This window comes from Ranitomeya imitator, chromosome 1, assembly GCF_032444005.1.
Source record: "Ranitomeya imitator isolate aRanImi1 chromosome 1, aRanImi1.pri, whole genome shotgun sequence".
NCBI classification, from domain to species: Eukaryota; Metazoa; Chordata; class Amphibia; order Anura; family Dendrobatidae; genus Ranitomeya; species Ranitomeya imitator.
Genome location: NC_091282.1, coordinates 118,474,718 through 118,501,843, shown reverse-complemented (window position 1 = coordinate 118,501,843; position 27,126 = coordinate 118,474,718). Strand labels below are relative to the sequence as shown.

Below are 27,126 nucleotides of genomic sequence, written 5' to 3'. Positions count from 1 at the left end.
CCTAACGCTCCCTATGCAACTCGGCACAGCCTAAGAAACTAGCTAGCCCTGAAGATAGAAAAATAAAGCCTACCTTGCCTCAGAGAAATTCCCCAAAGGAAAAGGCAGCCCCCCACATATAATGACTGTGAGCAAAGATGAAAATACAAACACAGAGATGAAATAGATTTAGCAAAGTGAGGCCCGACTTACTGAACAGACCGAGGATAGGAAAGGTTACTTTGCGGTCAGCACAAAAACCTACAAAAAGACCACGCAGAGGGCGCAAAAAGACCCTACGCACCGACTCACGGTGCGGAGGCGCTCCCTCTGCGTCCCAGAGCTTCCAGCAAGCAAGACAACAAATAAATAGCAAGCTGGACAGAAAAATAGCAAACAAAGAAATACAAGCTGGAACTTAGCTTCTGATGGGAAGACAGGTCACAAGAACGATCCAGGAGTGAACAGACCAATACTGGAACATTGACAGGTGGCATGGAGCAAAGATCTAAGTGGAGTTAAATAGTGCAGCAGCTAACGAATTAACCTCGTCACCTGTGAAACTCAGAAACACCCACCAGAGGAAGTCCATGGACAGAACCAGCCGAAGTACCATTCATGACCACAGGAGGGAGCCCGACAACAGAATTCACAATACATGGCTGTACTGTCCTCTAATGGATAATTGATCATAGTGAACTTACAATAACTAGGGTTTTTTTTAAAAAATAAAATATACCGTATATACTCTAGTATAAGCCGACCCGAGTATAAGCCGACCCCCCCTAATTTTGCCACAAAAAACTGGGAAAACTTATTGACTCGAGTATAAGCCTAGGGTGGAAATGCAGCAACTACCGGTGAATTTCAAAAATAAAAATAGATCATTATTTCCCCATAGCTGTGCCATATAGTGCTCTGCACCGTTCATTATTTCCCCATAGCTGTGCCATATAGTGCTCTGCACCGTTCATTATTTCCCCATAGCTGTGCCATATAGTGCTCTGCACCGTTCATATTTCCCCATAGCTCTGCCATATAGTGCTCTGCACCTTTCATACTGCCCCATAACTGTGCCATATAGTGCTCTGCACCGTTCATACTGCCCCATAGCTGTGCCATATAGTGCTCTGCACCGTTCATACTGCCCCCATAGCTGTGCCATATAGTGCTCCGCACCGTTCATACTGCCCCATAGCTGTGCCATATAGTGCTCTGCACCGTTCATATTTCCCCATAGCTGTGCCATATAGTGCTCTGCACCGTTCATACTGCCCCATAGCTGTGCCATATAGTGCTCTGCACCGTTCATACTGCCCCATAGCTGTGCCATATAGTGCTCTGCACCGTTCATACTGCCCCATAGCTGTGCCATATAGTGCTCTGCACCGTTCATACTGCCCCATATCTGTGCCATATAGTGCTCTGCACCGTTCATACTGCCCCATAGCTGGGCCATATAGTGCTCTGCACCGTTCATACTGCCCCATAGCTGTGCCATATAGTGCTCTGCACCGTTCATATTTCCCCATAGCTGTGCCATATAGTGCTCTGCACCATTCATACTGCCCCATAGCTGTGCCATATAGTGCTCTGCACCGTTCATACTGCCCCATAGCTGTGCCATATAGTGCTCTGTGCCGTTCATACTGCCCCATAGCTGTGCCATATAGTGCTCTGCACCGTTCATATTTCCCCATAGCTGTGCCATATAGTGCTCTGCACCATTCATATTTCCCCATAGCTGCCCCATATAGTGCTCTGCACCGTTCATACTGCCCCATAGCTGTACCATATAGTGCTCTGCACCGTTCATACTGCCCCATAGCTGTGCCATATAGTGCTCTGCACCGTTCATATTTCCCCATAGCTGTGCCCCATATAGTGCTCTGCACCGTTCATATTGCCCCATAGATGCTCCACATAAATCTGTGCCGCTGCTGCCGCTGCAATAAAAAAAAAGCCATACTCACCTCTCTTGCTTGCAGCTCCCAGCGTCTAGTCCCGGCGTCTCTCTGCACTGACTGATCAGGCAGAGGGCGCCGCGCACACTATATGCGTCATCGCGCCCTCTGACCTGCACAGTCAGAGCAGAGCGACGCCGGGAAGATGGAGCGACGCCCGGCGGCTGGAACGGGGACAGGTAAATATGACATACTTACCTGTTCCCGGCGTCCGGCTCCTTCTCCCGGACAGCTGGTCTTCGGTGCCGCAGCTTCTTCCTCTATCAGCGGTCACCGGCACCACTGATTAGAGAAATGAATAGGCGGCTCCACCCTGGGAGGTGGAGCCGCTTATTCATTTCTCTAATGAGCGGTCCCACGTGACCGCTGAACATGGGAAGAGCTGCAGCACAGAAGACCGTGGGACGGCAGGGGGAGCGCCAGGATCGCTGGAAGCAGGTAAGCATGCTTCAGCGCCCTCACCCCCTCACCCGCCGACCCTGCCACCCACCTTGACTCGAGTATAAGCTGAGAGGGGCACTTTCAGCCCAAAAATTTGGGCTGAAAATCTCGGCTTATACTCAAGTATATACGGGCAATTATTGACCAGTCACTGCAAAGTTATGAGTCTTTGTAATGTACTCTATTAACATATCTTGCTTCCTTTTCTCTTAAACTTCCTACTTCACAGTCTGTTTTGTCGGCCTTGTCCATGCTCTTAGAGTAGCTGTTTTGAACTTCTGTTCAGATATTCATTCTTTTGGGTGAGCTTTTCTGCACCTCAAACCAAGGCTCAGTCACAATTTATGAACACTCTCCCTGTCTGAGCATTGGGCCGGGGCGCAGAGAAGCTCACACTGGAGACCAGAGATTTGATAGACCTGCAGTTCAAAACAGCTACTCTAAGTGCATGAACAAGGCAGTCAAAACAGCCCTTTCAGCATAGAGTTCAAGAGAAAAGGAAGCAATATAAGCCAATGGAGTATGTTACAAAGCTTCATAACTTTGCACTGACCCTCAACTAAATGAATGCAAAAAAGTCTAGTTACTCTTTAAATCCTATCCATCACCAGATTTCACAATACAAACTGCATAATTTATTAGTAGATCCTTTAGATCTGATCATGCTGATGCACTTTAAAATTAATGTAAAAGTGGTTAAATAATCCTTAAATTAAAATTAGTATTTCATGACTCCAACTTTACGCTCATGTTACTATTACACAGGGAATAGTAGTAATAGCAGCCTTTCCGACATGGATTTTCAAAGCAATTAAACCAGTCTCATCGAGGGCCAAGAGTTTAACAGTCTAACGGTTTAAGTTTTAGGGGGTATTGAAAAAGTGCTGCAAAGTAGTAATAATAATAAGAAATACAGTGCCTACAAGTAGTATTCAACCCCCTGCAGATTTAGCAGGTTTACACTTTTGGAATTAACTTGACATTTGGACTGTAGATCAGCCTGGAAGTGTGAAATGCACTGCAGCAGAAAAGAATGTTATTTCTTTGTTTATTTTTTTTTTTAATTGGGAAACGTTTTTTCAGAGGGTCATTTATTATTCAACCCCTCAACCCACCAGAATTCTGTTTGATTCCCATAAAGTATTAAGAAGTAGTTCAGGCACAAAGAACAATGAGCTTCACATGTTTGGATTAATTATCTTTTTCCAGCCTTTTCTGACTATTTAAGACCCTCCCCAAATTTGTGAACAGCACTCAAACATGGTCAACATGGGAAAGACAAAGGAGCATTCCAAGGCCATCAGAGACAAGATCGTGGAGGGTCACAAGGCTGGCAAGGGGTACAAAACCCTTTCCAAGGAGTTGGGCCTACCTGTCTCCACTGTTGGGAGCATCATCCGGAAGTGGAAGGCTTATGGAACTACTGTTAGCCTTCCACGGCCTGGACAGACTTTGAAAGTTTCCTCCCGTGCTGAGGCCAGGCTTGTCCGAAGAGTCAAGGCTAACCCAAAGACAACAAGGAAGGAGCTCCGGGAAGATCTCATGGCAGTGGGGACATTGGTTTCAGTCAATACCATAAGTAACGTACTCCACCGCAATGGTCTCCGTTCCAGACGAGCCCGTAAGGTACCTTTACTTTCAAAGCGTCATGTCAAGACTCGTCTACAGTTTGCTCATGATCACTTGGAGGACTCTGAGACTGACTGGTTCAAGGTTCTCTGGTCTGATGAGACCAAGATCGAGATCTTTGGTGCCCAACCACACACGTGACGTTTGGAGACTGGATGGCACTGCATACGACCCCAAGAATACCATCCCTACAGTCAAGCATGGTGGTGGCAGCATCATGCTGTGGGGCTGTTTCTCAGCCAAGGGGCCTGGCCATCTGGTCCGTATCCATGGGAAGATGGATAGCACGGCCTACCTGGAGATTTTGGCCAAGAACCTCCGCTCCTCCATCAAGGATCTTAAGATGGGTCGTCATTTCATTTTCCAACAAGACATCGACCCAAAGCACACAGCCAAGAAAACCAAGGCCTGGTTCAAGAGGCAAAAAATCAAGGTGTTGCAGTGGCCTAGTCAGTCTCCTGACCTTAACCCAGTTGAAAACTTGTGGAAGGAGCTCAAGATTAAAGGGACTCTGTCACCTGAATTTGGCGGGACTGGTTTTGGGTCATATGGGCGGAGTTTTCGGGTGTTTGATACACCCTTTCCTTACTCGCTGGCTGCATGCTGGCTGCAATATTGGATTGAAGTTCATTCTATGTCCTCCGTAGTACATGCCTGCGCAAAGCAATCTTGCCTTGTGCAGGCATGTACTACGGAGGACAGAGAATGAACTTCAATCCAATATTGCAGCCAGCATGCAGCCAGCGAGTAAGGAAAGGGTGTATCAAACACCCGAAAACTCCGCCCATATGACCCAAAACCAGTCCCGCCAAATTCAGGTGACAGGTTCCCTTTAAAGTCCACATGAGACACCCAAAGAACCTAGATAACTTGGATAAGATCTGCATGGAGGAGTGGGCCAAGATAACTCCAGAAACCTGTGCCGGCCTGATCAGGTCTTATAAAAGACAATTATTAGCTGTAATTGCAAACAAAGGTTATTCCACAAAATATTAAACCTAGGGGTTGAATAATAATTGACCCACACTTTTATGTTTAAAATTTATAAAAATTTAACTGAGCAACAAAACTTTTTGGTTTGTAAGATTTATGCATCTGTTAATAAATCCTGCTCTTGTTTGAAGTTTGAAGGCTCTAACTTATTTGCATCTTATTAAACCTGCTAAATCTGCAGGGGGTTGAATACTACTTGTAGGCACTGTAAGTGTTAATAATTCATTTTATCAGTTCACAAAATGCAAAGTGTAGGAACAAAAGAGAAATGCGAATATGAAGTCAATATTTGGTGTGACCGCCCTTTGCCGTTAAAACATCATCAGTTCTGGGGCTACATGGAGTTGGAGATTTGGTCAAGATTAATGATCCTCAATGCTGTGAAATACAGACAAATATTCATCCATCGCGCAATATCATGAGGAAAGTGTCTGATTCTATATGTATTCTGCAGTAGGACAACGACATACAGCCAATGTCCTAAAGAACTAAGGTCAGAGTTAAGAAGGACAAGTAGTCCTGGAAGTGATGTGGCCTCCACAAAGCCCTGATCTGATCATCATCATCATCATCATCGTGTGCCTGGGATTACATAAAGATAGAATTATTTGCCCATTATACATCCATAGAATATCTGTGGTTAATTCTCCTTGATGTTTGGAAAAACCTCCCTGCTCCTTCAAAAACTGTTTGCAGGTGTACCTAGAAGAAGTGATGATGTTCTGAAGGCAAACGGCGGTCACACCAAATATTTGATTTAGATTTCTCTCTGGTTCAGTTACCGTACTTTGCTTTTTATTAATTGATATAAACAAATTATTAACCCTTCCATATTAAAAGCATTCTTACTTTGTAGCATTTTCCCCCAATTGCACAGTACTGCATTTCTTACTTTGTGCAGTTTACTTTGTGAACTCTGGTGACAGCTCTGTTGGAAGTTCTCTAGATAATATGCTTAATAGGTGTAAAATAATCTAAAACATGTATATTGGTTGCATCTGTTTTTTGTTGCATCTCAATTAGTAAATTTTCCCCAATATTTGTAGTTTATTTACTGAGCATCCCTGATTAGTATTAATTGTTAACCTATGTGTTTTTTTGTCTACAGTTTATTTTATATACTGTATATGTTATCAAGAAGATGATGGAGTCACAAGCCATCAAACTTAGAAGAACTGCTTACATTTTTGCGCCAGAAGCAGTGTGAAAGACTGGTGGAAAGCATGCCAAGACGCATGAAAGCTGTGATTAAAAATCATGGTTATTCCACAAAATATTGATTTCGGAACTCTTTCTGAGTTAAAACATTAGTATTGTTGTTTCTGAATGATTATGAACTTGTTTTCTTTGCATTATTTGAGCTCTGAAAGCACTGGGGTTTTTTTTTTTAAATTTTGACCATTTTTCTTTCAGAAAAAAATACAAAATTTATTGCTTGGAAATTCGGAGACATGTTTTTATAGAATAAAAGAAAAATTTACATTTTACTCAAAAATATACCTATAAAGAGAAAAATCAGACAAACTGAACATTTTGCAGTGGTCTCTTAATTTTTGCCAGAGCTGTATGTATATGTGTGTTATGGAAGGTGAAGGCAACAGTGATTCCAGTGGTGATAGGAGCACTAGGAGCAGTGACCACTATCTTGGGAAAATGGCTACAACAGATCCCAGGAGCAACATCTGAGCTCTCTGTCCAGAAAAGCGCAATGCTTGGAATAGCTAAGATCCTGCCCAGAACCCTCAAACTCCCAAGCCTCTGGTAAAGGAACCGAGAATGAGAAAGGCCAACAGACCAGAGAATGAAGTTTTCTATATAAAGCTAGGATGTACAGGGGTTCTTACATACAATCCATGCTGTTTTCCATCTTGCATCTAACTGCTATATTTTCTTTCTTGCAGTTTATACCTTTTTAAGCTTGGCATCGCCCCTCAGATACAAGACCTATTGGGCAAAGTGGACTTCACAGGTAACCAAACACAGTAGATATCCTAATCAAAGGGAAGTCTCCAGAAGTTTTAGAGATAATCTTTGGACTTGGGCTTTGGTGCCTGACGATGTCCAAAAGTCCCACCACCACATAAGAAGACACTGGTATTGGAAATGGTGCACCTTGGACGGGGGGCTTTATTGCACAATTTATATTGGAGTGCAGAGCATTACATGATGCCTCCTGGAAGTGACATTGTTAGATTTTAATGAGTGGAAATAAAGGGATTTAGATCTTCTTTTTCACCCTGCTCCGATCTGAGCTCTTCATAACCCATCGTATGTAGTTTTTTTAAAAATTTCTTCATCCAAGCCGTATTATGTTTGCTCATTTGCGATTACACTTGGGCCCCCTGTAATTTTCAGTCTTTGTAAAGTTATGAGACCTTGAGATACTTTTGGGAAAGTCCTTATTATAGAAATTTAATGATACAGTATTTTTCTATTGTACTAACTACCTTAATTTGTCATTTAGAGGAAGAGATTAGTAACATGAGGAAAGAGCTGGAAAAGTATGGGATCCAGATGCCATCCTTCAGCAAAATTGGAGGGATTCTCGCTACCGAACTGTCAGTGGATGAAGCAGCCCGTAAGTGTCGTCCATTTCTTTTCTTGCTACTTCATCCCTGATATGGAATTGTCAGAGATCTGTTGGATATTACCTTCTGGTGCCCTCTAGTGATAACATAGGGCATAGCAATATGGGGGTGACATTAGGGATTGCTACTCTCCTGTGGTTTAGGTAGCAGTAATGAAATTATTGCATTTTTTAATTTTTGTTTAATTACCGTATTTAATTAATTGTTTTAACAAGGAAAACCAGTGCATAAATCTTCTGAATCATTTGAGTTCCTGAGTTTTGCTGACTCAAATTTAGTTTGTCAGCGTCTTTCTAGATTTCATCTCTTTTTTTTTTTTTTTTTTTGCTAGGTGGGAGTTTCCCATTGTATTAGTTCTTCAAACTCCTTGTAATCAGAAAATGACCCATTGTTTATATCAGGGTGTATCATTAAAACACTTTTGGCAATTCTTTGTATAAAACTAATTAAAAAGAAATCTAACAGTTTTCACACTGGTTACTGAAGCTTATTTAAGCTTTAATGTTCTATTGTTTTAGGAAACAACACATGTACATAGCAACAGTGGTTAGATCCCGTCCTTATATTTTGTATTGAAGCATCTAATGAGCCTGTGCAAAGGTCATTGTGAAGGGAGGAGGCGCAGGGGCCGCTGTGATCTCACCTATTGTGATTGGTGGGTCTTGTGCCATCAGCAGTATATAGCGGGGTTACCTATCACTGCAATCCTACCTCCTCTGATATTATACTTATCGTTCTCTCACTGATCATTTCTGGATTTCCATCATTCCATGGTAACCTATTATATGGGCTGATGATTGTAATTGGTGAGCAAGCGTTTATAAGTACACTCGTTCCTAATCGTGGACTTGTGTAACCTTGCTGGAAACTGTTCCTGGAATAACCGGAAGGTAGGGTCTAAAAAAGCCTAGGTGGCAAAATGTGAAACCTGTGGGATTTTTTGTTATACAAATCAAAATATTAAAAAATAATAAAAAATTGCCTATTTTTTCAAAAAATTTTTTTTATATAAATACATGAAACACAGAAGCCTTATTTTTACAGCAGAGCATTTTTTATTTTACGCTTCATTCAAAGAGGTTTTCTGGGTTTGAGTAAATTTTCTGACCCCGATTTGTGGCAGATTCCTCTCGGTTGTCACATCTAATGGACGGTCACGTGACTGCCAGTTCACAGTTTACATCCTGGCGATCACGAGCTGACTACATTCTTATCTGCTTCTCTCAGTAGAGCATTGAACGATGCGGATGAGAGTCTAGTCGGCATGTGACTGCAGAAATTTTTCTCAAGCTTGAGAAACCGCTTGAGGCTATGTGCACACGTTGCGGATTTTGCTGCGGATCCGCAGCGGTTTTCCACGAGTTTACAGTACCATGTAAACCTATGGAAAACAAAATCCGCAGTGCACATGCTGCGGAAAAAAAACGTGCGGAAACGCTGCGTTGTTTATTCCGCAGCATGTCAATTCTTTGTGCGGATTCCGCAGCAGTTTACACCTGCTCCATAATAGGAATCCGCAGGTGTAAAACCGCACAAAAACCGCATAAAATCCAAGGTAAATCCGCAAGTAAAACGCAGTGCTTTTTACCTGCGGATTTCTCCAAACAGGTGCGGAAAAATCCGCCAAGGTTCCATCTACGTGAACACATACTCTGAAGGAGATATTCCCAAAATAATAAGTTGTTAATCACTGGGGCCCCCAGAAATCCCAAAAATGGGCTCTAGCTGTGCCCCATACTTTGTTTATGGGACTCCATTATTTAGGTTTTCTAGAATGGAGCGGAAGTTGAGCTTGCACTTCTTCTGCTCCATTCAAGCATTGTTTTCAAGATCAATTGGGGTCCAAGTAGTCAGACCCTATTATTTCGTAAATAGGGAAGAACTTACTATTTTGGGAATAACCCTTTAATGCTTATGATCTGTGTAAGGAAACTAACTTACATGGTTGGCCATCAACCTACGAAGGAGGCCACTTTGGATCTGCACACACTCTTTATAGTCCAGTGTGCCCACCTGACATTTTCACAGCTTTAGTGGTAAATGCTTTTGTTTTCTGGAGGTTTTTTTTTATTAATGTGTAACTTGTAGGGATATGTACTGGCCTATACAGGTCCTTCTCAAAAAATTAGCATATAGTGTTAAATTTCATTATTTACCATAATGTAATGATTACAATTAAACTTTCATATATTATAGATTCATTATCCACCAACTGAAATTTGTCAGGTCTTTTATTGTTTTAATACTGATGATTTTGGCATACAACTCCTGATAACCCAAAAAACCTGTCTCAATAAATTAGCATATCAAGAAAAGGTTCTCTAAACGACCTATTACCCTAATCTTCTGAATCAACTAATTAACTCTAAACACATGCAAAAGATACCTGAGGCTTTTATAAACTCCCTGCCTGGTTCATTACTCAAAACCCCCATCATGGGTAAGACTAGCGACCTGACAGATGTCAAGAAGGCCATCATTGACACCCTCAAGCAAGAGGGTAAGACCCAGAAAGAAATTTCTCAACAAATAGGCTGTTCCCAGAGTGCTGTATCAAGGCACCTCAATGGTAAGTCTGTTGGAAGGAAACAATGTGGCAGAAAACGCTGTACAACGAGAAGAGGAGACCGGACCCTGAGGAAGATTGTGGAGAAGGACCGATTCCAGACCTTGGGGAACCTGAGGAAGCAGTGGACTGAGTCTGGTGTGGAAACATCCAGAGCCACCGTGCACAGGCGTGTGCAGGAAATGGGCTACAGGTGCCGCATTCCCCAGGTAAAGCCACTTTTGAACCATAAACAGCGGCAGAGGCGCCTGACCTGGGCTACAGAGAAGCAGCACTGGACTGTTGCTAAGTGGTCCCAAGTACTTTTTTCTGATGAAAGCAAATTTTGCATGTCATTCGGAAATCAAGGTGCCAGAGTCTGGAGGAAGACTGGGGAGAAGGAAATGCCAAAATGCCTGAAGTCCAGTGTCAAGTACCCACAGTCAGTGATGGTGTGGGGTGCCATGTCAGCTGCTGGTGTTGGTCCACTGTGTTTCATCAAGGGCAGGGTCAATGCAGCTAGCTATCAGGAGATTTTGGAGCACTTCATGCTTCCATCGGCTGAAATGCTTTATGGAGATGAAGATTTCATTTTTCAGCACGACCTGGCACCTGCTCACAGTGCCAAAACCACTGGTAAATGGTTTACTGACCATGGTATTACTGTGCTCAATTGGCCTGCCAACTCTCCTGACCTGAACCCCATAGAGAATCTGTGGGATATTGTGAAGAGAAAGTTGAGAGACGCAAGACCCAACACTCTGGATGAGCTTAAGGCCGCTATTGAAGCATCCTGGGCCTCCATAACATCTCAGCAGTGTCACAGGCTGATTGCCTCCATGCCACGCCGCATTGAAGCAGTCATTTCTGCAAAAGGATTCCCGACCAAGTATTGAGTGCATAACTGAACATTATTATTTGATGGTTTTTTTGTTTGTTATTAAAAAACACTTTTATTTGATTGGATGGGTGAAATATGCTAATTTATTGAGACAGGTTTTTTGGGTTATCAGGAGTTGTATGCCAAAATCATCAGTATTAAAACAATAAAAGACCTGACAAATTTCAGTTGGTGGATAATGAATCTATAATATATGAAAGTTTAATTGTAATCATTACATTATGGTAAATAATGAAATTTAACACTATATGCTAATTTTTTGAGAAGGACCTGTATGTATGAGTATAAAAATGAGCAGATTTTCCTTTAAACAAGATTTAACCTATCCACAGAATCGATATTAGATGCATGATCTCTGGGGGTCCAAATGCCGAAATCCCCTTGATCACAAGATTGCACATGTGCCAGGGTTGCCAACTTGACTTTTTATTATTTCTGGACACCTTATGAGAAAATCACAGACAGACAATATTTTGGAAAACCATAATAAATCATTATGAATATGTGATAAATATCTAGAGCCCATAATTCTGATATTAAGGCATCAGCTGCAGTCACTGTGAGATGTAAAATAAAAAGATCATTACAGTCATAATCTTCAAAAAAAACATCAGATGCCTTACATTTTTTTTGCGGACAGTTAAAAAAAAAACATGCCTTTATGGACTGTCCTGGAATTTCTGGACGGTTGGCAGCCCTGACATGCCTGTCCTCCACCCCATTCATTACCCCATTCATTACTATACTGCCATGGGTCATTGGTAAGTGCCCATACCTGGCCACCTCTACCATAGATAGTAACAGTCCTGCACTGTTGCATTCACAGAGGGCACCATGGCACAATAAAACTTTGACAAGCATCCAGGGTTGCGGAGCAGCGTTGGAAGAAAACACGCCTGCCAGACGACTTCACTGCTTTCAAACAAGCTACATTTGACTTCAAATTTGCCCTCACCTCCGCTAAACAGACCTATTTCACTAACCTTGTATCTTCACTATCCTACAACCCAAAACAACTATTCAGCACATTTACCTCCCTCCTCCGCCCACCACTGCCACCTCCAACTCCCCTCATCTCCTCCGAGGACTTTGCCACCTACTTCAAAAACAAGATCGAGCAAACAGGGGTAACCTTTACAGTTCCATCACCCCAACCACTCCATATACCAGACCTCTGCCCTTCCCTAATAACCTCCCTCTCCAACATCACTGAAGGAGAGCTTACTCGCCTCTTCTCCAAACCGCGCCTCACCACCTGTGCACTTGACCCCATCCCCTCCCACCTGCTCCCCAACGTCACTAACATGCTCATTCCAGCCCTAACCCATCTCTTCAACCTATCGCTATCTTCTGGTACCTTCCCCTCGGCCTTCAAACATGCCACCATGACACCCATCCTCAAAAAAACTAACCTTGACCCAACTGCTATTCCCAGCTACCACCCCATATCACTGCTCCCATTTGCTTCAAAACTCCTTGAGCAGCATGTCCATGCTCAAATTTGCTCCCACCTCTCATATAACTCTCTCCTTGACCACCTCCAATCTGGCTTCCACCCTCACCAAGCCACCGAAACTGCCCTGCCAAAAATTACTAATGACTTACAGCCAAAGCTAACAGACAGTTCTCCATCCTCCTCCTTCTTGACCTGTCCTCTGCTTTCGACACAGTTGATCACTGCCTACTGCTACAGATTCTTTCTTCCCTTGGCATCAAAGACCTTACCCTGTCCTGGATTGCCTCATACCTTTCCGACCGCACATTTAGCGTTTCCCACACCACCTCCTCATCCCGCCCTCTCTCTGTTGGAGTCCCTCAGGGCTCTGTCCTAGGGCCCCTACTTTTTTCCATCTATACTCTTGGCCTAGGAAAACTCATAAAGTTCTACGGCTTCCAGTACCACCTGTATGCGGATGACACTCAGATCTACCTCTCTGGCCCAGATGCCACCTCTCTGCTGTCCAGAATCCCGAAGTGTCTGTCAGCCATATCCTCCTTCTTCTCCTCTCGCTTCCTAAAACTCAATGTAGACAAAACTGAACTCATCATCTTTCCCCCATCTCACGTATCCCCCCTGCCTGACCTATCTATTACAGTAAACGGCATCACGCTCTCTCCCGCACCTGAAATCTGCTGCCTTGGGGAAACTCTCGACTCTGCCCTGTCCTTCAAACTGCACATCTAAACTCTTGCCACCTCCTGTCGCCTCCAACTCAAAAATATTGCCAGAATCCGTTCCTTCCTCAGCCCACAATCTACCAAAACTCTTGTGCATGCCCTCATCATCTCCCGCCTTAACTAATGCAACACCCTCCTCTGTGGCCTCCCCGCTATCTCTCTTGCACCACTCCAGTCTGTCCTCAACTCTGCTGCCCGGCTAATCCACCTCTCTCCTCGCTACTCCCCTGCTTCTCCCCTCTGCAACTCTGCAAATCCCTCCACTGGCTCCCAATTCTCCAACGAATCCAGTTCAAACTACTAACACTGCTCTGCAAAGCCAACCACAACCTGTCCCCTCCCTATATCTCTGAACTAATCTCCCATTATCTTCCCTCCAAGACCTCCTACTCTCCTCCACACTTATTCGTTCCTCACACAACCGCCTCCAAGATTTCTCCCGAATATCCCCCATCCTCTGGAATTCCACGCCTCAACACGTTCGAATATCACCACCCTCGGCTCCTTCAGACGGAACCTGAAAACCCATCTCTTCAAGAAAGCCTACAGCCTGCAATAACCATTCTGCCGCCTCGCCATCGCCAGAGCCACCGCCTCACCCCGACCTTCTGTCTCTTCCCCACTATCACATAGAATGTACAGTAAGTCCGCAAGGACAGGGTCCTCTCCCCTCTGTACCAGTCTGTCATTGTAAATTTGTTTACTGTAAACGATATCTATAACTCTATATGTAACCCCTTTCTCATGTACAGCACCATGGAATTAATGGTGCTATATAAATAAATAATAATAATAATGAGTAAACCATGATAGAATTACTTTTTAGCATGTTTCTTTGTTGTTGTTTTTTTTAGTACATGCCGCTGTAATTGCAATTAATGAAGCTGTGGATAAAGGAGCAGCCAGCCAGACCATGGTGACCATGAGGAACCCAAATGCCATGCTGTTAAATGTAGCGGAGGGATTTGACCAACAGTATCATGACGAGCTCTACCAGGCTAAGAAAATAAAAGAAGATAATGCAAAATTAAAGGTAAACAATGGATTCCAATTCTTCTTATAGTTCTGTTTCTCTCACTGATCATTTCTGGGTTTTCATAATGTCAAATAGTCTTAAAGGAAATCTGTCAGCAGGTTTTTGCTATCTTGTCTAAGAGTAGCCTGATGTAGGCAAAGAGACCCTGAATTTAATGATGTATCACTTAGATTACTGGGTGCAACCGTTCTCACACAGAGTTTTTTGATTTAACAATGCAGCAAAGCAGAGAAAGCTAACCCCGCCCAAACCACAGCTAACCCCGCCCACACAAAGCTCTGTATGTGCAATGTCTGTAGACAGTCAGCTGCCTATCACAAGAGGTTGGACCAAGAGACAGCTGCTGTGTCACCACAATGATAAGCTCCTGGTGCTAAACAGTCATTGCAAACAAACCACCCCACTGAGCTTGATAAGCGAGGTATTGCCACAATCTGTGTTTTAACCCTTACATCATGCTGTCTCCAGATTACCTAGCAACAACCTGCTGATGGATTCCCTTTAAAGCTACAGAATGTACCAATCAATGCTTCCGTGCACATGGCCATATTCCAAAGGGAGTAATTACTAGAAAAAATATAGAAATGTAATATAGAGTGGGAATATGCACAATTCCCTGGTGCATTTAAAGGGATGTATGGGACTTTTTTCCCCTAGGAACAGCGCCATTCATGTGCACAGGTTGTGTCTGGTATTGCAGTTCCATGTTTTATGTTTGGCTATACCATCTAAGCCCTAATTAATCGTCAAATGTGATGCAGTTTGCAAATAAAAAGAACGTAAAACCCCCTTTTTTATCACAAGATTATTTTTTTCTTTTTCTTTCTTTCAGTAGTAATGAATTTTCCATTAGCAAACTAACGATAATATGTTTTGTTTCTGCTGTCGTTCTGCTGTTATCGCTGTTATTATACCCTGTGACATGCGATATGTTCGTGTTTAACCCATATTGTTAATGATGACTTCACAGAACAATAGTATTTCTGAAGACGAGCGAGACGTCTACGAGGAGCTGCTCACTCAGGCGGAGATACAAGGCCACGTTAATAAGGTTAACAGTAAGTAGCTGATTCCACAGAGAAACATTCAGTGAGTGCGGATGTGACTTGAATGACGGAAGGAATAGTCGGGTGCTTGTACCGCTTTGTTGCACGAGTTATTACTGCCCTGGCTCCCATGTAACCTGCAGCTGTAGTAAGGACGCTTCCCGCGGCTTGCTGAACCGCCTAATATTCTTGCTCCTCGCTTAAAACCTCTACGTTCTTCGCCCTCTGTAATAACACGCGTTGTGTCCAACCTACAGACAAAACACCAAATCATTGAGCCAGAGGATCGAGAGCATTTCCTTCTAAAGTGAGAAGAATCGCCAATAAATAGAAGTCTTTACGCGGTCGTAAATGGCGGAAGAGATGCCCAGGATTTTAGGGAAGTGACCTAGGAGCAAAAAGTGCTATAAAGTGCCAAAATATTAAACGTGTTAGACCCTCCACTGCTGCTCCGCGCTTCTATCTATTCCTGCACTGCTGAGATCACGTATATAAATCACATGACCGCTGCTGCCAATCACTGCTTAGGCAAATATATGCGATATGTGATTTTGTGAGTTTGGTGATTGGCTGCTTTGTCCTCATAAATGATGTACGTGCCCTCATCATTAAAGGATTGTTGGCAACCAATGGAATGGCAGTAGTTGATGACTTAGAGGGTAAGCAAGGTTCTGCTCTCAGGTCACTTTCTTAAAATACAGAACAACTCCTTTTAAGATTTTGTTAACCTGTTTTCTGACTTCTTTTTTGATAAACTGAAGGAGGAGCAATCGCTTGTGATTAGTGATGAGCGAATATACTCGTTGCTCGGGTTTTCCCGAGTATTTTTTAGTGCTCAGAGATTAAGTTTTCATCGCCTCAGCTGAACATTTACAGCTATTAGCCAGCCTGAGTACATGTGGGGGTTGCCTGGTTGCTAGGGAATCCCCACATGTAATCAAGCTGTCTAGTAGCTGTAAATCATTCAGCTGCGGCGATGAAAGCTAAATCTCTGAACACTAACAAATACTCGGAGACCACCCGAGCAACGAGTATATTCACTCATCACTACATGTGATCTATAGAGAAACCAAGCAGAAAGTGTTCAGTAATCCAACAGCACCTCCGCAGGAGAAGGGAAGTATTACACATGTTCACACTCAAATCAATAGCCACCTTGTGTAATCCCGACCAAGAAATATCCCTTCAGCTAATTAGGGTTCTAAAAGTGGGACTCCCCACTATTGCCTCTATAGGGTTTTTTTTTTATAACTTAAACTGCCCCCTTTAGAAATGTCTGAACAGATAGACTGAAGACAGTAGCTCTAAAGTATTGTATTTATTAGAGATTTCTTTTTATTTTAGGGGAACATGCTCTTTTATAGATGATCCGTCTCTGTTTTAGTAAATGCTTTGCATTGTGAAGTTCCTTTTTTATGACTCCTGGAAATGTCAAAATTAATTGAAAGCGGACCTTACCATTCTCCTTGTCAGATTATATAAGAACTAGTGATGAGCGAATATACTCATTACTCGGGATTTCTCGCGCACGCTCGGATGTCCTCCAAGTATTTTTTAGTGCTCGGAGATTTAGTTTTCCTCGCCTCAGCTGAATGATTTACATCTGTTAGCCAGCATAAGTACATGTGGGGATTCACTAGCAACCAGGCAACCCCCACATGTACTTATGCTGGCTAACAGATGTAAATCATTCAGCTGAGGCGAGGAAAACTAAATCTCCGAGTACTAAAAAATACTCGGAGGACATCCGAGCGTGCGCGAGAAATCTCGAGTAACGAGTATATTCGCTCATCACTAGTAAGAACATATTTTGACATTTTCAGCATGGAGCTGTGTATGGTGAATGGTAACACCCAGTTGTCAATTAATAAGTTTCTAGAGGAACCAAATGATGCAGTTTTCTAAGAGAGAATGCTCCCGGTTTATTATAATATGGTGATTGCAAGTATTTACTAAAATTAACCTATCAGGATATCGGGATGACAGGATAGGCGATGCAACCTCTTTAAAAAAAATAAAATAGAAATAGTAATGAGAAGATCTTGTGAATAACCTTTGCCATTTTGTAAGCCTGTCTTTTGTTTCAGCTAATGTAGCCTTAGTCCAAGTAAATGAGGCCATTGACAGGAATGATGAGGCGGGATTATTACAGGCTCTGATGATGGCTATGCTGAGCCTTTTTGATGTTCAGCCACAAAATTCACCCTGGTACCTGTCTCAGTTGGGTATCGCTAAAGACCAGAAAACGCAGGTAATGGCGACATCCGAGATCATCATGCCCATCATCCATTAACATGCTGCACGTGTTCCTTGCTGTTGCTGCAAATAATGTCATGTCTGTTTCATTCCCAGGCTATGGATGGTAATGTGAAATGTTATTTTAACTCCCTTTGCATGTCCAGCTAACCCGGCGATGATGCACTGGCTTCATACTTGCCAAATACGAGCTCTGCTATTCTATGCCCTTAGTAATGAGGATTCTGAGGGTCTCGTAGGGTGTGAATATAAGTGCCTCTACCCCCAAAGCACCCCTTCTTTCTCACTGGGGACTGGGGCTATTCTAGACTCCTAATTCCTGTTCTTTCAGAAAATTCACTTGTACATTAGCAGCAATAGACAGAACTCGGAGCCTAGCTTTTGTATTGAAGCATTTAATGAGTGCGTGCAAAGGGTCATTATGAAGGGGGGGAAAGCAGGGTCAGATGGGACATCACCTATTGTGAATGATGGATCCGGTGTTATTGGCTTTTTATTACGCCACTGGATATTGTAATCCTCCTGACTCTGATAATGATGAGACTGCTGAAAACGCTTCTTGAGAGGACATGAAATGCGAGTCTACAATAGCCCCTTTTTGTCAGTGTGAAAATGACTAGATTCTGAATTTTGTTTTTAAATCTAAATTGAGAGATGAAAAAAAAAAAGTGTTAGCAAAAATTTGTAAAAATGCATGTAATACCTAAAAACTAACTTATGCAATGGGAAGACTTCTGGCAATAGAATATGGTCCCATGGAGTAAACAAGCATCAGAAAAATCTTAACAGGAGGAACTGTTATGAGAATATATGGACACAATTTGTCTCATTCAGCAGTGATAATACTTGAGTCATTAACCTATGTTTAGCCTGGAATGCTCCTTTAATTCATTTCTAAGCATACTTCATATTACATGACCACAGCTTGACTTGAAGAAGAATTGTGGTACCATTTTTGATAAGCTCTAAAAAGACGGGATGGGGAAGTCTTGCAGAATTTCAGAGAAAAACATACTTTAACATTCCCTGGAGACTGAGCCACGCAGCAGACTAGTCGGACAGTCAGGTCGGGTATCTGCCTGTCCAACTAGTCTGCTGCACAGTTCAGTTCCTAACGGCTGTTAAAGTAGGTTTTTCTCAGAAACACCGCAGTGTTTGAGACAAACACACCTGGCTATGATCATACAGCCAGTGTCTGTTATATGCTGCCTACAGATTGAGCAGCGTGTCTCAGATGTCAGGTCCTTTTTACTAAATCAGCATTGACTTTACCAGTTCACTCCCTTTCTTATGCAGAAGTGAGGTGAGTTAGGTGACGGCATGTCTACTGGTACATACCTGGTTGATTGCATGATCAGAGGTGTTGTGCATCCATCCTATTCGTTAGAGTAAGACAGGTGCATAATACCTGCCGATTCCATACAGCAGGTATTAATAGACATGATGTTTTCTGACACCACTCACTTGCAGATGTAAAAGTGAGTGGAATTAAACCTTTCTCCAGTTTCAACATGTTAAACTAGCCACATCGTGGATTTAGTAAAACCATTTTAATTTTTTAATTTCTCCTGACTGTTGGGGATATATTGACTTGTAAAGTTTAGGTAATTTATGTAACTTCAATTGGGTGTTATAAGAAATTTATATCTGGGGGTATATATTCTCCTACATGAGCTTGACCAATCATAATCAGGCAGCGTTATGCAGGAGAGAAAATAACACACCCTCCTCTTTTTACTGATCTCTGCAGCTATTTTGTAGAGTTACACTAGAGATGAGTTATGCATCAGTACAAACACTCCCAAGATCTCCCCTCAAAGCGCTGTCAGTGATTACCCTTCACTAGGGTTGAGCTACTTTTACTTTTTTAGGGTCGAGTCGGGTTTCGCAAAACCCAACTATCTCAAAAGTCGAGTCGAGTGAAATCGGCCGATTATGGCGAAAAGTCAGGGATCCACCGAAACACGAAACCCAATGCAAAGTCAATGGGAAATCTATATATATTTTTTCTCTCTCTCTCTCTCTGTCTCTCTCTTTCTCTTCCCTCCGTCCCTGAACAGAAAAGCTGGTGTTACACATTGCAAATCGCTACAGCGAGAAGATGGCGATAAGCATCCACGCCCCTAAGAAGATGGCGATAAGCATCCACGCCCCTAAGACCTATGTCATCACTATGCCCACGCTCCTTCATTGGCTGAAAAAATGGCACCAAACGCGTCATACGAAACGCAACTTTGGCGCGAAGATCACCGACCGCATGGCCGATCCCACACTAGGGTCGGGTTTCATGAAACCCGACTTTGCCAAAAGTCGGCGACTTTTGAATTTGTCCGATCCGTTTCGCTCAAGCCTTCACCAATACTGACTATCGTGAGTTGAGTTCTGGAAGTGTATTTGTAATGATGCACAACTCCGCTGTGCTGTATCTCTAGACAGTTAGCTGAAGAAATCAGTGGGGAGAGGAGGGCGTGTTCTTTTCTCCCCTATTTGTTGCTACCTGCTTATGATTGGTCAAGCTCATGCAGGGGAAGAAGTACACGCCCTGGAGACAAATCTCTAGTAATACTCAGGTGAAGCATAACATAAATGATATCGTAAACATTTCAAATATCTCCACAGCGGAGCGGAGAAACTGCAAAAATAAAAACTATGTTTTACTGAGCTTTGCAACCACTATTTCATGATTTCGAAAGTTTAACATGTCTAAAATGGTGAAAGATTCACTCTAGGGATTGAATTTTTTGTTAATAACTTTGCTCTTTCAGTTTCTTGGCCTTACAGTCATTAATAGTTCACTTGCCAATTTTGCTGTGGGGTGTGTCTAGGTATACATACAGAGTAGCGAAAAGGGTCAACATTATTGTGCATTTACTGCGATATAATATATGGCAATAGATACTTTTCGGTAAAAAAAAATAGTGCATTCTATAAGCCTCTATCTGTTGTATAGGCAACAGAACTTGTTTTATTTGAGTAACTAAAACTAAAGATCTTCATATGTAACCAAAATGGTTTATGTCCTAAAGAAACCTCCAAGCTTAAAACACTACCCTGTAGTGATCAGAAAACCATGGGGTGTCCAGGAGATGTGGTCTAATAAATTACTAAAACATGATCAGAATCAAATGGTCCACTGGAAGTGATTTGGGTAATGCATTTCTAGAGGTAGAGCATCACTTTAGTCATTTACCCTTTTTTAGACAAATATGAAATTTGGTTTCACGCCTATACATTGACTAATGACCAAGGGAAACTTTGCACTAGTTATTACTGTATAGGTCAGATATTATGTTTCTATTTGCCTTTTATCTATTTTGGTTGATTCTAGAAAAAGTGTCCAATGTTCTGTAGTTTAAAGTTCAGCTCCCGTGTTGAAGAACATTTGACAGCTCTATAAAATATTGAGTAATTTTGTTTAGTTTATTCTCTTTTCAAAGTGAATTGCCCATAAAAATAATGTAAAAATGCAATATATTCTGAAAAGTTTGATTAGCCACATTGTAGTGGCCGATTTGATAGAATACGGCAGATCCATGTGGAAGCCTCTTGGTAGGGGATAATGCAGAGGATTGCTGCACTAGCCTTGAACTGGAAACTCCCCCCGCGGAGCACTTGCTGCCTTATTAATCCTCGGGTTGAGCTGAAAGATACCATGGATATGTATTGGGGGATACAAATAAATACCGATACAACTTGTACAAAATAGATAAATCAAAATTTAGCAAAATTACTCAACATTATATATAAAATTTCTCTGTAAACTTGAAATGTGGTACGTTTTTAAAGAAAGCCAGTCACTTGCCAAACCATTATTTTTACCGGTGTAAAATTCCACTGTTCTCCTGAATCTGGCATTGTTTTTCTTTAGTTCCTGGGCCTCTCCGTTCTTTCTCTTCCCTATCTATAGATCTTATTTTATTAGCCAAGGTAGGTGGTCTTTAAGAAGATGCCAAGGGGGTGGTTTTTAAGAAGATGCCAAGGGGGTGGTTTTTAAGAAGATGCCAAGGTAGGGGGGGGGGACCTTTTAAGAAGATGCCCATAAAAACAAGTTGAGGGCCACAGCCACTTGGCTAACAAGACTAGATTTATACATAGGAGTAAGAGACCATATTTCAGGAACGGAGAGATTCCGAAACAAAAATAAAGCCTCACCGAATTCAGGAGAACCGCAGCGTTTTGACCATGTTAAAACGCTAATATACATTGATGACAAGTGATGGTTGTCTTGAAGTCTCATTATTGGTCATTATATGTATGTAGAAAGACAAACACTGGTTCTTAAAGGTTTAACATTAACCTGAAGGTTTCTCTCCTGATCCTAGAAAGCAGGTGTCCCCAGTTCTCTTGACAAAAGCGAGATTCAGAAAGAAGTTAGTGTTGCCAATAATGAAGCTGAGGCTCATGTGCTTAGTGAGTAACCATTGCAATGACTGTGTGTCCTACACCTGAGGCTTAATCTCCATGAATTAGTGCATGCTGAAAATGTAGGTGTGTTGATTAATAAAGCACCAATTTTTCCAATAAATGTCTCTGTTACTGTCCTTCTCAGTGTTGCAATTGCTCCAATGACCACTTTATGCAGTGTTGGGAGTGTTCTTTGTGTATCAGGTAGTTAATGTTTCTTCGTTTCAATGTGTAGAGCTTTTTCAGCTGTTTGGTGACAGTAACTGCTGAAATTGCTTTACAGATCACGCATCAGCCATTTGCAATATTACCGCTCCTTTCATACCTGACAAATGAGATCATGCCCTTAAATTGTGATTCCTGAAATACATATTTCAGTAGCTTTATCCTTTCAATGTCATTTTGCAGCCTACGTATAGAATAAGTTCTTGTAAATACATTGTATTACTTATCTTGTACTGAATCGTGAGATACAGTCAGTATTACAGTCCAGAGCTGCATTCATAATTCTGCTGAGTGTAACAATGGTTCACAGTAGGACTGGACCTTCTACGGAACTAAGGGAGCTGGGCTAAGACTAATGCCAGGGACTCAAGTCTAAAGGGCGCTATAATTTTTAGATAATAGTTGGATAAAACCACTGATTTTGAGGAAGATCAGGATAAGGCAGTTGGTTGTTCACTCGCCCTATCCTTTTGTTCTACAGGCAGAGAAGTCGCTGCCAGAACTTGCTCTCCATGGAGAACACATAAGTGGTCAACCAAGTGCATGGCGGAATCAGGGAAGAGAGCCATCAGATGAATGATTAGCCGACAATTATCTATGGAGTCCACCTTTTTTAAAGGGGTTGTGCTTCTTTACCCTTAAAGAGGATAAACCATAAACATAATTGCTAGAGGCCTCATCACTGGGACTCTCCCTATTAGGAGTAGGGGTCACTTATCCTCTGAATGGAGTGATGGTCACGCATGTAACCTGCCTCTTTACTCAGTGCTGATTAAACTGAAACACAGATGGCTGAGCCATGTAATCAGCTTTCTCCATCAGTCCCATAGTCAATGAGGGGAGTCCATTTAAACAGGACATTTTCTCATCATCGGTAGTGATCATATAGTCATCCCCTACACTGGAATTAGGTGATAAATGTTCATGGTTCAACCCCTATAATCCCTTATAAGCGTTCTGAGCGGTCTCACAGGGCATCCCCTTGTCGCTACACCCGCGAGGCGACTCTATATAGTAGACTTGGAGCAGAATTCACCCTATTACTCAGACCTCAAGAAGGTGGAAGATACCCCTATGTAGACCAAGGTAAAGCATATTGGGTAGAGTTGGGGGCATTTAGCACACACTTGACTTTTAAGAGCTCATGAGCCAGTGAATGCAGAAAAGGTGATCTGGCAAATTGTTAGATTGGAAATTAGATATTTTTCATCTATTATAAGGATAAGTGAGCAATGTTTGGGTAGTGGGGATCTCACTGACCTCCATTAATCAGTATAGAATTGAATGACTAATTGACCTTTAATTGGTTATGTAACACAGATATTCAGATACAGTGACACAGAAGATCAGAGCAGGGGTTAAACAATTATTCAATTTATCAATATAGAAATAGTCTCCTCACAGGGAGAAAATAAGGGAAATGCAGTTAAAGGGCTGAGGGTTAAACAGGATAACAATCATTCAGATTAATAGTCTATCGGTTTCACTTATCGTGACTCGGTTGTCCGTTTCTCTCTCTGAGCCCGATGGCTGTTTGGCTGCTGGCTGAGGCCGGTGCTGAGTCTTCCGACTTCCCGCCTAACAAACAGTCCTACTTCTGGCAGCAGCAGGCGGTCACCAGTTTTACCCCCTGAGCCCCTAGTCCATCACGCTGCCCGGCAGCCAGGAATCTTTCACAACATCCTCCCGCTCGCGAGCTCTGCAACCAGGAGTCTTGAATAACAATCTCCTGCTTGGCGTGCTCTGCCCTGCCCGCCCAGCGACGCTCCCCAGTCCTTCCTGCACTCATCCTCTTTTGCTGCTGCGCGGCCTAATGCTATCCACAGCGCAACACAGGTCCTCACTCTCGCTGCTCTCTGGCGGGAACTCCCCCCTCACTCCCCACGCAAAATCTTTTATACTCCTCTGGCTCACCACACCCCCTCTCTGCAGGTCAATGGTTTGTTCCCTCTCTAATCTCCTTCCCCCCTGCAACAGGAGGTTCGGCCCAGCAGTTCCGGACCCGATGCCCCGTATTCTCCTCTACAGTTGCATAGTCACAATGGCAGCGCTCAGTCCTGTCTACTCTTCTGAACTGTGAGGGTCCTAAGACTCCTAAGAATTGGTCAAGCATTAATGGACTATTCTAATCCCACTGGAAAATCCAGTAGGGAAATGGTGGTGGATTTCCGCTCTGAAGCTTATAGAGTAGTGACTTCAGCTTCATGTATCTTCTAAAGCTGCAACTCTGGATTAGTATGCAATGTGTTTACATTAGTACATTGACACGCCGGGACCACCAGCTCAGATAACTCCTAAAAGGATTGCAAAGTCGGGTGACCCTCTTCCAGAATCTCCATATTCTCCACTTTGGTTAGGACATGGGACCCAATTGGGAAGGATAGACTTTGAACGGATTGAAAGGAGCGGTATATTGCTGTTGCATGTAAAGTGTTTCTTCTGACAGTTCACAATGACATAAAACTGCAGAATAAAACTTTGTGTCTTTAATTGTTAATCATTGAGCAGAATCGGTTTCGTTCTTCTATCATATGTCCTTCAGGATAAATGAATTGTGAATTTTCATGTGATGTCCCTGGCATACTTTACTGTACGATGTCTATTTTTCTGTCTTTCAACGAAGGTTTTCCTACATAGTCTTCATGTTTCCACTAACGTGCATAGTGCCAACCATGCGCTTAGGACTAACCCTTGCTTCTGTGCTCATCCGTTCCTGTGTGCAGCGTCTGCATGTGGATTGTTGTAATTGTCCCCTTGAGGATCGTACTCTGCGTTGTTCCCTGATCATAATCTGACATGCAATTTGTGTTTAATATGGATGTATTAACACTATCTGCTGCTTGGTGCAAATCTGGTTGTAAGTTTGAGAGTCTGAGTTACATATATCTAATTATTCCTACATGTCACAACATGACTCTATCAAGCTCTGTGATCAAGGACCTACAAGTACCAGGGATTGTAATTGAGTATTGCATGTACTTTTTTTGTTATCGATCTACATTTCTGAACTATAAGGGTATGTACACATGAGGCGGATGTGCAGTGAGTAGGGATGAGCCGACCCATGGAAGTTCAACCAAACTTTAATTCAAAGTTCAGTTCGGGTACCTTCTCCCTTCTCTCTCTCCCCCTTCTCTTTCCCCCTTTTCTCTCTCCCCTTTTCTCTCCCCTTCTCTCTCTTCCCCTTCTCTCCCCCTTCTCTCCCCCTTCTCTCTCCCCTTCTATCCTTTTCTCTCTCCCCGTTGTCTCTCCTCCTTCTCTCTCCCCCTTTCTCTCTCCCCCTTTCTCTCTCCCCCTTTCTCTCTCCCCCTTTCTCTCCCCCCTTCTCTCTCCCCCCTTCTCTCTCCCCCCTTCTCTCTCCCCCCTTCTCTCTCCCCCCTTCTCTCTCCCCCCTTCTCTCTCCCCCCTTCTCTCTCCCCCTTTCTCTCCCCTTTTCTCTCCCCTTTTCTCTCCCCTTTTCTCTCCCCTTTTCTCTCCCCTTTTCTCTCCCCTTTTCTCTCCCCTTTTCTCTCCCCTTCTCCCTCCCCCTTCTCTCTCCCCCTTCTCTCTCCCCCTTCTCCCTCCCCCTTCTCCCTCCCACTTCTCCCTCCCCCTTCTCCCTCCCCCTGCTTCCTCCCCCTTCTCTCTCCCCCTTCTCTCTCCCCCTTCTCTTTCCCCTCTTCTCTTTCCCCCTCTTCTCTTTCCCCCTCTTCTCTTTCCCCCTCTTCTCTTTCCCCCCTCTTCTTTCCCCCCTCTTCTTTCCCCCCTCTTCTTTCCCCCTCTTCTTCCCCCTCTCTCTCCCCCTCTTCTCTTTCCCCTTCTCTCCCCCTCTTCTCTTTCCCCCTCTCTCTCCCCCTCTTTTCTTTCCCCCTCTCTCTCCCTCTTCTCTTTCCCCCTCTTCTTTCCCCCCTCTTCTCTTTCCCCCCTCTTCTCTTTCCCCCCTCTTCTCTTTCCCCCTTCTCTCTCCCTATCCTCTGTCCCTCTTTCTCTTCCCCCATCTCTCGCCCCTTCTCTCTCCCCCTTTTACCCTCACTCCCTTCTCTTCTCTCTTTCCCCCCTCTCTACCCAGTAGTGTCTGGAAGGCTCCTATCGCTTACTCATGCTCACTTGCTAAGCCTGCTCACTAAGACCATCCCAATGCTGTTGGTTGATTCACTTCCAGCCACGTACCAGTTTTCTCTTTGGGCACCATTATTTTTCATGATTTTTTTTCCACTTGGAATTGTAATGATGATTAGGGCTCTTGCAAGACCCCCAGTAATATCTTATTCTCCACCCTTCACACTTAATTCAGTCTGCTTGTTTTCTGACTGGTGGTTGGTTCACATTTCACTTCACTTCCATCTTTTTGATTAGATTTATTAATTCTAGATTATAAAGTAAATTTTCATGTTCCACACGTATAGTATTATTCTCTCGGTAAGTATAACTGTCTCCTCCATATTCTGTTACAACAATCCGTAAACTAACCTTTATTTTTCATATATCATAATTTAGCAATAGGAGCTGTGGAAAAAATAAATAATGCCATTCGTAGCGGGGATTCCTCCCAAACCGTGGCGGCTCTGCAGCTTCCTGAGGCCCATATGCCAGCCGTCTACCCATCCGCAGAAAGATTATATCAGAATGAACTCTTGAGTCTACAGAAACAAAATCCAGCGGTAAGGGATGGCCGATGAGTAGCCATTTTACTAAGCTGCACCTAACATGCCGATATGTTTGTGTGGAGCTGCGACGTGACCACTGGAAAGTCCAAGACAACTCATGGTGAAATATATTTATGCAGAGCAGAAAACATTTCTTAATAATCTTTTATTCACTGTTAATAATATTTCATTTCTAGCTAATTTATTTGAATTTTCAGTAATTAGTTTGATTGTTTTTCTTGTTTTTTTAAACGACCTTAGAATTGATGATTATTATGTGATTGTGATCCCATTTAATCTTACAGAATTTATACGA

General features: G+C 42.9%; 1 protein-coding gene across 2 annotated transcripts in view; it reads left to right on the top strand.

The window, feature by feature from the left end:
• Positions 1 to 27,126, top strand: part of IQGAP2 (IQ motif containing GTPase activating protein 2) — a 416,134-nt gene that overhangs the window by 275,858 nt on the left and 113,150 nt on the right. The window contains exons 6-12 of one of the 2 annotated variants that reach the window (XM_069750099.1): positions 6,908 to 6,975; positions 7,471 to 7,584; positions 14,073 to 14,251; positions 15,225 to 15,312; positions 17,388 to 17,551; positions 21,879 to 21,966; positions 26,662 to 26,825. In XM_069750099.1, the coding sequence (XP_069606200.1) occupies positions 6,908 to 6,975; positions 7,471 to 7,584; positions 14,073 to 14,251; positions 15,225 to 15,312; positions 17,388 to 17,551; positions 21,879 to 21,966; positions 26,662 to 26,825 (865 nt within the window). The remainder of the gene's footprint in view (positions 1 to 6,907; positions 6,976 to 7,470; positions 7,585 to 14,072; positions 14,252 to 15,224; positions 15,313 to 17,387; positions 17,552 to 21,878; positions 21,967 to 26,661; positions 26,826 to 27,126) is intronic. The other variant, XM_069750108.1, reaches the window with a different exon arrangement.